We start from the raw sequence: 13,223 nt of genomic DNA on the forward strand, positions 1-13,223 counted from the left end.
ACATGGGGTCAGGATTGTTATACTTTTATGTTGATAATATAGATGCAAATTGATATTCACGTATGTAGTCAAGTTTTAAAAGAACATGGGGTGAGAATTGGTTATACTTTTATGTGATCATCACAAGCCTCAAATTCAATGGGCTTTTTCTACATAAGACTGGTTGGATCTAAAGTTGGATGATTATCATATTTAAACGTGATGCATGTGATCTTGAATAAAAATGTTATTTTAAGGAGAAATATCTACTAGTATTGAAGGCTTGACGTTGATGTATAAACTCCAATGCCACAACAACATGATTGAAACTTTTATTTAAAAGAAAAAAACGTTTCTATAGAAATGTATATGTACACACCAAAGACCTTTTTAGCTCGCAAGAACCTTAATAAAAGAAACCAGTCACTGAGAACCAGAAGGCCGGCACTGGACTGGCACACGTATGATATATCCATCAATCTTCATCACCCTTTATGCAGAATCTGTTTTTTTTTTACTTGCAAGAGACCTCGCAGGTTTTAGGGACGGACAAGAGTGGAAGCACGTTCCTGTAGATGTCTCAAGCTCTTTTCCATGCTAACTTGCACCATTTCAGCTAGCATCTTCTTCGCCTTACCGGACTGATCATCTCCGTCTATGTGAGAGATCAAGCTCGACACTATGTTCTCTATAGTATCGGGTTGAACCTCTGGTCTCGGGCTTCTCGAGTTCCTTAGTAAAGAGAGGAGTCTCTGTGCTTTAGTGCGAGACTTTGATGTGCCTTGAACCGTGAGCTCAAGCAGTCCCGGTATTACACCTTCTCTGAGAATTGGCTCTCTGTATTTACTTCTATCGCTCTGGCACAGTGTTAAGAGCACGCCAACCGCGTGTTCCCGAGCTTGTAGTGACCCGTTTTCAAGAACCTCCACCACCGCAAACACACCTCCTTCATCTGAAACTAAACCCGTTCTCGCCTCCTCGCCAGATACCATCAAGGACTCTATCAGGGAACAGCATTTCTCAGATGTTTTCGATGATTTTTTGCTCGATTTGAGAAGACTCAGTATCGGCAAGAGTGGATTGGTCGCTAGGATCATGCTCAGGTTAGCGGAGAGCGTAGAGAGGTTGGAAAGTGCCATGACTGCATCAACTTTAGCTTGTGGGCTTCCATGTTTAACGACTTTGACTAATAGAGGAATCACTCCATTAGCTCCAATGATGGGTTTGTTGGTAGCGGAGGCGGAGAGAGTGAGCAAAGACGCAGAGGCGTATTCTTGAAGTGTTGTGCTATTAGATTGCAAGAAGTTGATGATTGGTTCTAAAGCACCGGCTTCGATGATGCTCACTTTATTCCTGAAGATTGAAAAAACCAATAGCAAAACTCAGAAGGGATCTTCTTAACGACAATGGCATCTTAGCAAATAGACTTTAATGCATTCAGCTTCTCAGTCAAATGAATAGAGTTGAATTCCATCTACCTAACCTCTTAGGAAAACCAAGCCGACCTAAAGGTACGGATTGTATTAAATAATGTTTAATGGACACAGAAATTAAAGTAGGGAAAGATATTTAATGTAGGAGAGGAAAAAAGTGAAGATAAAAGAAAGGATTTGAGGTTTATAGCTTCTCTACTTTGCTTGCTCCTCTTTTCTCCACTACCAATTAATAAAAGAAAAGAGATGATAAAAAATAGACCAAAGAAGAAAATTGACTACAAGGTCGTTTGCGTACAAATGAAGGAAAGATTCAGCAAGCAAGTGAAAAATACATAAAATACTTAAGTCTGGTAGAGCAAGGCCCTACAGATGTACAAATCAAAATTAAGTTGGAGAAACATATTCATACCTGCCCCTAAAGCAAAGAGTTAGTTAGCTTCAGTTGATTTTTCCCATCTAAACTACTACTTGACTTAAAACAATCCTCTGTTTCTTCTTGGTTTGTCACAAACCTCAAAAGCTAAAAAAGCCTTAATTAACAGATCAAGAGATTCTCGATATTAGACTGTTATTATCCTATCCTCTCTTTCTGATGTAAACTAAAGGAGAGGGAATTTGCGGCGGAATAACTAGTGTCATGATTCTCTCTCTATGTGTGTTCTAGAAAGGATAAAAAGATTCTTGTGTGTTTTGGTCTTATCTAGCAACTTGATTCGTTGCTTTCTTATGGAATGTCAAAACTAAGGGGGAAAGAAAAAAAGAAAGAAAGTAAAAAAAGCTAAGGAGGTAAACATGACTCTAGCGCTTTTTGTGAAAGATCAATCAAAATATCATCCGCAACTAGAAACCAATCAAACCTCACGATTCATGACGATAAAAAAGAATAGTCAGAATTCTCCAGAGAAACAGCATAAACCGCATAAACCACAGAACATTTTTTATTTTTTTACCACAGAACAATTTGAAAAACGAGGGAAGGAATAAAGAAGAGTATCCCTGCAGTAGCGTGACGAAATATCCTGTTTCCCGAAAAATGGATGAACCCTAAGATAAATGATGAAACGAAACACAGACAGACACAAAGAGCTTTAAAAGGAGGAAAGATGGAGTACACTCCAAGCAAACAAACAATAACAAAAAAGCATTTGGATGAATCCACCACCCAATCTGATGATAGAAATTGCCTAAAGAAGAAAGCAGGGGGTTCGCTAAGATCTGAGATTATGCAATGATCCAATCATGAAGCTATGATAAGCTCAATTTTCTACGATTTTTTAGTTTCTTAATGGAATCTCACACAATTATCTAATATTTTCGAATTTTGATTGATTCTAACTAAGCATATAGAAGTCACTAATCAGATCATCACAGCCCTACTAAGGAAGAAGAAGGGAGAACGTACTTCTCGTCTTTGACGGCGAGGTTAAGGAGAGCGAGGAGAGCTGCCTCGTGGTGCGACTCCGGCGATTCGAATCGGAGCATCGAAACGAGCGGTTCGACGGCCTGAGAAAAGTGTCGGCGGCATCTGTGCGACGTCTTCGTCAGCCGACGGATCTCTCTAGCTGCGAACAGCCTCGATTCGGGATCCTCCGATCTGATTAGGCTCAGGACTCGCTGGATTGAGGCAGAAGACGAGGAAACGGAGACGGAAACGGACGTGGTGCGGAGTAACTCGTGGTCTACATCTCCGCCACGTGGCGAGTCGCAATCGTGGTGGCTCGTAGCGGTTGATGATAGGGAGGAGGAAGAAGAAGAAGCAACGGTGGAGGCGAGGCTTGTGGTTTCTCCGACGAGGTCCATTTCGAGAGAGAGAGAGAGAGGCGGAAAGATCTGTTTTGAGAAAGAGAGAGAGAGAGACGTGTATGAGTAAGTGCGTTGCCCAACGGTTACATAGTACGTGTCTATTTATATACTATACCAAAGGCAATATGTATGCAAACAAAAAATATTATAGTCAAATATTTTATTTTCGCAAATTAAATTTGTTTTTAATATAGGAACATTAAATTCCAAATCATAGAGAAAGACTTTTAGGGAGGTGTTCAAAAAAAAAAAAAGAGAAAGACTTTTAGGGGATGGCTACTATTTTCCCAAGTCTTTTTTGTGTGTTTCTTTTAGTTAAGTTTAAATTCCAAATTTCTAAAAAAAAAAAAAGAAAGAGAGATATTTTTGAACAATGAAGTTTATGGGCCAAAGCTAACTGTGAGATTTTATTCTATATATGTTTTGAATAAAGTATATATGTTTGGTCCTCAATATTAAGATCAGTTGGCAACCATTCTTTGTTACATTGTCTTTATCTTATGCATAGACATATTTGGGCTAAAGGTTGAAAAGTATATAAAGTAGGGGAGCCTCATTTATATTCGAATGGTTTTATAGCACGTTTTGAAGAAAAAAAAAGAATATATGAGGATATTTAAACTTACATCATCCGTTTAGCACAGTTGATAACTAAATATTTATGTTTCCAAGTAATATATATATATATATATATATACATATTCAGATTTTCACATTAAAAAGAAAACTTAAAATTTGATTATAAATAATTGAATACATCATTTTCTATGATTAACTATTTTCAAAATCAATAATAATTCAATACATTCAACTACCTTTCTAATGTTTACAATTTATCATCATTAAATAATGAAAACATATAAGAACTTAAATTTATCTTTTTGAAATATTAAAAGCAACATTTATATTTTGAAAAGAGAGAAAGTATTATTAAGATATCACTGAGTTAACTATAATTCTTTTACTTTTACAACCAAAAATACATACTTAATCAAATGATATGTCATTAAAAAAACGAATTAAACATGATTAGATCTCAAATCATTTTCATGTGAATTATAGAGATTTTGAAACTCCTCTTAGAAAATCTTGGCAACATCTTTCATGAGACCACGGTTGGCACTTGCGAAATCAGAAAACTCTTGGTACGATATGTATCCATCACCGTCCGTATCAATCTCAGCCATCATACGCTTAATGTCATCGTGTGTGGCCGAGCCAAGGTTCTTGAGAGCATCTCCAAGCTCGGTGGCAGAGATTTTTCCATCTCCGTTGGCATCAAACTTCTTGAAAACACGGTCGTGCTCAGCTTTTTCGGTTGCGTCAGCCATTGTTTATCAGTTTCCTTCTTTTGATAGGACTTGAACGAGAGCCGTAAGAGTTATATAAAAGAGATTTGAATGTGAAGAAGCTGAGGCTATGCTTTAAACTAGGCAAGTCTAAGGAGGAAACTAAAGTTACTAAAATTAGAATGTGACTCGGTCTTCCATTAACGGTCATTACAAAATAGTTTTATTGTGTTAAGAACATAACGATTTAGACAAGGGAACACATTCATCAACCTTCTGTCATTTCAAGCTTTATTTCGTAACGTTAGATTCATAACAAACTATTCATCCATAGTGAGAAATAAATACGGAAAAAACAAACAAAAAAATCAATGGCTGATCCAACAGTTTTTTTTGGCTTTATCTCCATCTTCAAAGATGGTCATAGAACAAGAGTAAGTCTCTTGAGAGTATTACTTTTAAGGAGCTCTGTCAAAAGGTTTAGTGTCATTGTAACAAGTATCCCACACTGCTTCCATGGCGTCTTTAGCTGCTACTTCAGAGCAATACGGGTTGCCACGAAGCGATTTCAACACTCTTCTTTTTATACATTCCTTTTACAAAAAAAAAAACAAGAATCAGATCAATTTTAACAAGAACCATCCATGATGTTATAGAGACTTACTTGTTCATGGCCTCTTAATTTAATGAAACCCCTCAAAAGCTCTCTCTTGAAATGGCAGTCTCCACTTAGATGACCTGCACGTATCTGTTTTTAAAGAATATTACACATTAAGAATCTCAAACACAAAGTACATGTTTTTAAAAAACTTTTAGGTAGCAACAGTGTAATGAACCTCGCTGCAAGCATGATGAGCGCAATTAGTCCAATCCAGATTCTTGGCACGGCACTCGTCATAAGCATGGATTAATTCATGTATAACCACTTGGTTCACTTCATCTTGAATGGTCAGATAGTTACTGCACACAGTGATCTATAGATAACAAAAGAAACTGAGCATCAATAACATTACAAGAAACATACATCAAAGAAAGTGTGTATTTACTTACCCCTCTTCCTTTAGTGTAGCCACCAGCAACAGGACCAGTACACACAACGGCCTTGACGAAGTTATCACCAACTCTGCATCCAGATTTCTCCATCTGCTCCATCAGAAACTTCACAATCGGGTCTAAAATCAAATCAATCAAACAAAACGAAGAAACTAGTTTCAATAGATGATTCTAAAACCCTAAACCCTAGGTTCCTAATCAAAACAGCCAATGGATCTAAGAATTGAGAAGCTGAAACAACAAATGTGGATATGTATATATATACTTCGGAAACTTCGCTGAATCATGTCCTGGCATTCTTCGATAGATCTACCGCGATTCCCTCCGAGGTTCAGATCGGAACCTGAATTAGGAGAGGCTGCATCTTCCATTTCTGATTTCTGCTTAATCGGCGGCAGAGTTCTCGAGGCGGGAGGTTCGTGGCGGCTTATGATACGAATCATACGATGGTCAGACGGAGAAGAAAGGAGACGGAGGGTATATGTGTAAATTACATTAGCATCCGTCACTGCGCAGTTAAATGGGATACTTACTCTCGACGAAACAGTAGTTTTATTTGATTCGGTTTGCAGAACTACCGTATCAGACCGGACATGATCCGGTTTAAAATCTTAAGAGGGTGCTGATCCAAATACAATACATTACTAGATTTTGACCCGCGCTTTGGAAGCGCGGAATATTTTACGATGAAAAATTTCACTAATAACTTAACAAATATTTTGGTAATTTTTAAAGAGTGTGTATTTAAAATATTTTTGCATTTAAATCAGTGTTTTTAAATTCAACCCGATTGTGATTATACCGGTTAATCCGGAGATCTGACAATTCAATTTAGGTTTTTAAAATATACATATTAAAAAAATCACTAAAACCCGAGACTAACCGATTGAACTGATGGATGACCGATATGTAATCTAATTGGATTTAAATTGTAATAGTTTCATAATTGGTAATCTTATAATCCAAATTTTAAAGTTCATTATTTTGCAATTTATGAAATTATAACGTTTCTACAAAATTTTAAAGAGAAAATGATATATATAAAATAACTAAGATTAATTATTGTATTGTTTGGAAACATTGATAGTAGTATAAAAATATATTGTTTGGAAACATTGATAGTAGTATAAAGAAATAAGTATATTGTTTGGAAACATGGATAGTAGTATAAAGAAAGGAACATTAGTGATTTAGTGTAGGTTAACTATAAAGTATAAAGGTGTATTTAATTTAAAACTTACAAAATAAATGTTAGGTCCAACAGAATGTTTCTGTTTTAATAAGATAGATACAGTGAACACCTGAATCCTATTTTTAGCTGAATATTGTGTATATGTTTTCAAGTTGTATACATATAATACCCACAGAATTATGAGTTTCTCATCAAAACAATTGTTAGTATATAACTATATATGCATTCTAGATATATGTAGAAAATATGGAAAGAGATTCTTCATCACATGCTTCCTGATTTTTTTTTTCATTTCCAAATCATAGAATAAATGCAGGAAAATTAAATGAATTCTAGAAATTTTGGAAGGAATTATTTTTTTTCATAGATTGTATTTTATAATTTTAAATTGACATTCTATATTTATGCAATGTTATCTTTCTCCTGAAACTATTTCTTAATGTTCCAATCTTTTAAGATTTGATATTTATGTGCTTGACATGTGTTAAAGTGAATCACATCTAATATTGTAAAATTTTCTTCTTTTCTTGTAAATATTAGTATGTTAATTCTGTCATCCAGTGCTTACATTAACAATGCATTTAAACATATCAAAATCACAAGATAACATCACATGTAAATCCTTTGTAATTTTTTTTTTTGTGCAAATGTTTATATTCATATCACTTATTTAGTACATATCTGTTTGGTTAATTATTAATTGGCTATGATTTATTATATTTTATGTAGGATTTTTAAAATCCTATAAATACAAGAACATAATGTGTCATATTTCTCACAAGTCTCAAAAATATCAAAATAAATCACATATATACTATAATAAAAACAGTGATGGTACATTTTCGTTGGATGAGTTTTCTGATGCGGTTCTTAATTTCTTTCCCTGATTTTCTAAAGAGATATAGAAAGGCGATTCTAAAGAGGATATCACAATAATTACACACTAAACATTAATAACTTTTTGATTGCAAAACAAAAATGAAGTAAAATCATAAACATAAATTATGAAACGATCTTTTTTTCTTTCAATTTGATCAATTTTTACTGGATGTAAAATCCTTCTTAGTTTTTTTTCTCCCTGTAAGTTGTAGTGACAGTTCTTCGAGTAATGTTATAATGAATAGTTTTAATATCGATAGAAATACAACAAAGTTGGATCATGCAAATATGCACCTAAAAGGCTTCTTATTTCAAGGCTTTCAATATGTTTCTCCGCCAAAGAGCAGTCTCTGGGTCGAACCTCAGCTCCCAAGTTGGCCAATAATGGAGATCTTGTTTTAGAGTCAACACTCGTGGCTTGCCGTTAAGATGAACGGTCCTTATACGCACAAATTGCCCGTGCTCTAGCTCCTGTTGCAACCAAAATCGCAAACAAACAATCTAAGATTAAACTTCGATTGACATAATCAGTCTTCCTCAGGGCCATAGTAAAAATTAGAAGTGTGCGTTCTGTAAGGAACTGGTCAAAACCTTGGTGGCATCTGCGAATGCGTTGAGATCAGGAGTCTTCTTCCCGTTAACTTCCACGATCCATTGAAGTGCATAGAGGCCATATCTGTTTGCGGGACTCCCGTGACACCATCTGAGAACAAGTTTTGTCAGAGATCAAATCCAAGCAACTGATGCAATGATTTATGATCCGTTGAGAAGAACAAGGTTATTTGTTAAACCAAATTGAGATTCCATATAAAGGTCAGAAGCGGTACCTTGTCACATAGACACCATGACCTTCCTCAGGAAGAAATCCAAGAGAGCGAACCGCGGGATGAGGATCTTGAACAACACAGCCGCACCAGTTTATCACTCTTGTTGTTCCATTTCCATCTCTTTTATCAGTTCCAACTACGAGCTCCATCTCTCGGCCCTGACAAACAACCAAGAGTCTTGAGTATTATTAACTAGTGAACCTTTTTTCTTCACTTAGATTACTACGTCTAAAAACTCAAGAAAATAATAGGAACTATTGTCACAGGTAGTGTGATCAATAGACACAAGGACTAGGATTATAACGGAGAAACAATTGTATAGTTGTAAGAAGTCTCAAGAGGCAGGAGTTAATGGTGTCACCTGTCGAAGGATTGTTAGATTGAGATTCTCATCGCTGTGGCTACCCTTATCCAATGTTAGGCAAGCGGCTTCAATGTCGTTGAAGCATGTAACTGGCATCTTCTCGACTGCCAGAACCATGTCGCCTTGTTCTAGAAGATTTTCAGCTTTTGATCCTGCCAGGCAACCTTTAACACGTAGAACTTGTCGTCTAACAGGATCCTTCTTGACTAGGATCTGTAAGAACAATCAAGAGTATATTGAGAATACCTAGTTTTAGTATAGTACCATTCTATCAAAGATACGGTGTACTTTACTGGCTATGCATAAAGAGTTCCACTTAAGGTATAAATTCTACATGGGCAGAAAGACACGAGTATCGATATGACAAAGAACTCGAGTAGAAAATATCACGAAATATGTAAACAAGAAAAAGGCTTACTTGGATCCATTCATCACTCAGACCAAAACTCCGCGCTTTTGAGAGCAACGTAGGATACAGCTCAACTTCCAAAATTCGAACGAGTGGCATTGGTCTTTTGATACCATTTATGAGAAGAGCTGGTCCATTTCCACCGGTTATGATTTTCTCAAGGACTTGGCTGATCGCATATACCGGGATACCTCTGACAAACTGATGGTCTTCTGACGAAGTTGAACTATATTTAATCTGTGTGAACAATTCACATGAAAACATCATGTTAGAAAAGAGAAAAAACAAAACACAGAAGTTGTGTAAATTGCGAAGTGGGAAGATGAACCTGAGTGGAAAAGCTTCCCCAAATGGCCCGAATCCTCCCCTGCTCATCAGTCAGGGCTCCAGAAAATGAGCTACCAAAATCTGCAAAGAAAGAAAAGGAAGTGGTATCTGAACAGGTCTGAAGTAACTATTTTTAATACTAGAGGCTCTGAATTCCTTACCTGTATCAAGCTCGATTACTTCCATATTGGTTGCTCTATAGCGAGGAGAATCAGCAGACCCAATGTTTAACGCTGCACATGGATTGGTTACAATAGACTTTCTTGACGTGGCTTGAAGGTTCCTACTCAATCCAACAAGATAAACTGAATCTCCACGTTGCAGTGCAGGTTCTGTTTAGAAAAGATATTGCAACATAAACTCGTCCCATTAATTTGACTAGAAAAAGAAAAGGTTAAACGACATGCAATTGAAAGCCATACGAAAAATACATAAATGGTAAATCTAACAAGCCACATTGCAGAAGCACTATCATCTGTTAGATAGTGATTTCCGAACAGAGTAACGGTGGAACTTTCAAATGGTTTAACAAAAACAAAGCAGTAGCCCAATCCCACCTCTCTATCATCCAACCAGCATATAATTGGAAACCAAAGGTGCTTTTCAACAGACTTTTACTGACATACCAGGTAGTAGCTCAGCTGCACGAATGACTGAAGCAGCGGCAGGACCCATTGCTGAAGGATTATAGGCAATCAGAGCATAGTTGTGAACAGGATGAAGAAACACCACCTGCATTTCGGTTAAGAAAGATCAATATTAAGCTACCTTCCATGAGCTATAAGATTCTCAGGGAAGTCTAACCTCTCCAGGAATCTCGACTGGAAAAGCGGCAAACGACAACATAACATCAGATGCAGAAATGGCAACGGTGTTTTTGTCCACCACAGCAAGTCCCATGCTCGAAGAATGATAAATAATAATGCCGGTCCCAAAGAAATGTTGTGAATGTACACCATCAAGACTGCACGATGGTGGCACATGAACCTGTATAAGAGAACATAGTTTCAGAAGATGCAAGTTGCCTTTAATCACAATAAGAACTAACATCACAAATACCAGAAACATATTTAGCCAACACAGTAATTTCAATCACAAGGTCGTACTTCAATGGTTTTCTTATAAGCATCCATAGATTATCATTTTTCAGACTTGAAGAAATCGTTACCAAATCTGACATGTTCTGGTGACATAATTTAAAGTAAAACTTCATAGCTTTGGCGAGTAGGAACTCCGAACCTTGAATTCAGTTTTGTATATTATTTCATTCAAGTTCAGCCACAAAGCCAAAATCCACTGCGACACCCAAATTAAAGAAAATTCTTAATATTTACCTCAAACATGACAAGAGCAGGTTCAATAGCACGTTCAGCCAATGAAGCATTAGCAGCAAATGCTGTTGCACCTTCGAAGTCTCTTAAAACCGTATTATCTGTTGCCATTGCATCATCAGATTTTAATTCACTCCCATATAAGGAAGCGTTTGCAACAGTTCCATCTGAAGAATCATCTTCCAGTCTTTGTTTCTTTGCTTCTGAGCCAAAATCATTCTGGGAACTATCTCCACTAGAGGCTCCCATAGTAGCCGCAGTATCAGTAACCCCACGAACTTCATGCATGGGCTCTGTATCGTGATGGCAGAGGGGAATATTTTGGCTTATAGGCAAACCATTAATATCAATAGATGGTGAAACAGCAGCAGGTTCGATTGCAGGTCTCACATCCCATAAACCAGAACTGTCATTACGGGTATACAACTGTGGAGGAGCGTACCATTCATGACGGTCAATTGTGACTAACACAGACTGCAGGAAATGGAACCCGAAAATAAGTACTTTCTCATTTGAGTAAATATTATAAAGTTCAATAAGAAACATAAATAACCATGCTAGTGACAAGAACGCTGTTAAGTCAAAACGATCCATTACGGAATCATAACTTAAGAGATATATATTTTCTATAGACAGTGATCATAGTGATTTATCAGCATCAAATAGCCAAAAAATAAAGAAGAGAGGTAATATTGTCACAGAATCAACAGATTGCATGGAAGAATTCAGATGCTGAACAAGAGTAGACTAACAAAATATCATATACAAATGCTGAACAAGCATAAAATTATAGTGAGTTAGGACGTGTAACAAGAATAATTTTTAAACAACGTATATCACCTTCTTGCGATGACGATCGGTGTGAGACATATATTCCAAGGGAACACGAGCACCCCTAGAGAGCTTTGAAAGAACGGATACTAAATCCGCTAGACATGAAATATCCTCGTTAGCAACCTTCTTTATGATAGCATGTCGTGGGACCCCAGCTCTAAACAGCATGTATCTGCATATAAAATAGCTCATCCAAGTAAATCCAGATATACAGAGACTCGAAATATCCAGTATATAAATTTCTGAAAATGGAAGCTTTTGCATTCGCAATACTCACATGTAAAAATATTGGCACATAAGTCATAAAAAAATTATGTAAGTCAACAGAGATACTAGAAGCTGAAACGTGAACTATCTTTAGATCTCTCACAAAGAGATGAAAAGTGTCAATTTCAACATTAAATGGGGTCTAAGAAGAAGTTACAGCTGACCACTTGTACCGAGTATGCAGATAAATAAATTTTAGAACTAAAGAACATATAAGGGAAGATGTTTTTTCTGTTAGACTCACTCTACTAGCTAATTGCACATGGATCAAGAAAGTGTGAAATTTTTAATGAAGGAACTTGAGCGGCTTACCCAGGGTCGCAACGTACGCCAAGCCACAAGGAAAACGAAAATTACGAGCCTGTTAGTAAAAAAACTTTGAGATCAGCTTATGCCCATGAGAGAGTCAGTAAGTATAACACATGTTACGAATAGAATAAGTATCATATTGGAATCCAACTGATAGTACATTAACAAGTTCCACGATCATACAGTTAGGATTACTGTATTCACAAAAGAGCATCCCCTCTGAAGATATATATTAAGAACCAACTAACATTTCAGCTTAACATCTTACTTTGCAAAGTAGAAAGTGCTTCAAATCATCAATTTTGGTAGTTCAGTACGCAAATTCATAACATGTAGGCCCTAACCCCAAAAACTAACCCATAAAGACAACAACTGACCTATAGGACACAAGAATATCTAGCATACAGGCACAGAGAAGCAAAAAAAAAAAAAAAATCAGATATATCTTTTCGTCATAGTTACCTGCTGATAAGACAACGGATGAATTACAGCACCACTTACTTCCAGGAAATGATCTGGAGTAATCGAATGTAGATCCTGAATCTGTGTCAGGGAATACATAAACACAAGGATTTAGATTTTAAGAAACACATTTAATCAGATAATGAAATCCTACATCTAGTTTACATCCAGGACTTTTACTCAGGGAAAGGAAAAGATCAGCAACAACGAATTTAACGTCAACAGAAAGAGAATAGACGGTTACAATGTGCATACTTATGACTACTCTACTACCTTTTTTGGCTGGTAAAAGAATCCTAGAAGACTACCGCGAGCATACAAAGATCGAAGTTAGAAAATAGAATGGAACTCACCGACACATTAACAGTTAGTGGCTGTCCACCCCTTTCAATTTCCAATTCAACTATCTGGCCAACACCGTCATCAATCAGATTCTCCCAAGTTTAGAAATTGCGTAAGCAC

The 13,223-nt window shown here is 36.5% G+C and overlaps 4 protein-coding genes across 4 annotated transcripts in view; all 4 read right to left on the reverse strand.

Moving 5' to 3' along the window:
• Positions 1-278: 278 nt before the first annotated feature.
• LOC108856692 (U-box domain-containing protein 7) lies at positions 279-3,304 on the reverse strand. The gene is made up of 2 exons (XM_018630555.2): positions 2,818-3,304; positions 279-1,332 (listed from the first exon to the last, which is right to left on the reverse strand). Exons 1-2 carry the CDS (start codon positions 3,213-3,215, stop codon positions 519-521), a joined length of 1,212 nt encoding a protein of 403 aa, XP_018486057.1. The 5' UTR covers positions 3,216-3,304; the 3' UTR covers positions 279-518.
• An 808-nt stretch (positions 3,305-4,112) lies between these two features.
• Positions 4,113-4,624, reverse strand: LOC108857834 (polcalcin Bra n 2-like). The gene has a single exon (XM_018631855.2). The coding sequence runs from the start codon at positions 4,547-4,549 to the stop codon at positions 4,298-4,300; it is 252 nt and encodes an 83-aa protein (XP_018487357.1). The 5' UTR covers positions 4,550-4,624; the 3' UTR covers positions 4,113-4,297.
• A 147-nt stretch (positions 4,625-4,771) lies between these two features.
• Positions 4,772-6,080, reverse strand: LOC108857832 (mitochondrial inner membrane protease ATP23). The gene is made up of 5 exons (XM_018631854.2): positions 5,826-6,080; positions 5,558-5,679; positions 5,344-5,481; positions 5,172-5,255; positions 4,772-5,100 (listed from the first exon to the last, which is right to left on the reverse strand). Exons 1-5 carry the CDS (start codon positions 6,001-6,003, stop codon positions 4,966-4,968), a joined length of 657 nt encoding a protein of 218 aa, XP_018487356.1. The 5' UTR covers positions 6,004-6,080; the 3' UTR covers positions 4,772-4,965.
• A 1,651-nt stretch (positions 6,081-7,731) lies between these two features.
• Positions 7,732-13,223, reverse strand: part of LOC108862922 (protease Do-like 7) — a 6,930-nt gene continuing 1,438 nt past the window's right edge. The window contains 15 exon segments of the mRNA XM_057010444.1: positions 7,732-8,102; positions 8,223-8,334; positions 8,459-8,616; positions 8,820-9,035; positions 9,241-9,468; positions 9,560-9,639; positions 9,720-9,890; positions 10,185-10,290; positions 10,363-10,545; positions 10,893-11,363; positions 11,730-11,895; positions 12,290-12,351; positions 12,762-12,842; positions 13,115-13,198; positions 13,200-13,217. Of these exon segments, the coding sequence (XP_056866424.1) occupies positions 7,938-8,102; positions 8,223-8,334; positions 8,459-8,616; positions 8,820-9,035; positions 9,241-9,468; positions 9,560-9,639; positions 9,720-9,890; positions 10,185-10,290; positions 10,363-10,545; positions 10,893-11,363; positions 11,730-11,895; positions 12,290-12,351; positions 12,762-12,842; positions 13,115-13,198; positions 13,200-13,217 (2,301 nt within the window). The 3' untranslated portion in view covers positions 7,732-7,937.

The sequence above is a fragment of the Raphanus sativus genome, chromosome 5 (genome assembly GCF_000801105.2).
Source record: "Raphanus sativus cultivar WK10039 chromosome 5, ASM80110v3, whole genome shotgun sequence".
In the NCBI taxonomy this organism is placed as follows: domain Eukaryota; kingdom Viridiplantae; phylum Streptophyta; class Magnoliopsida; order Brassicales; family Brassicaceae; genus Raphanus; species Raphanus sativus.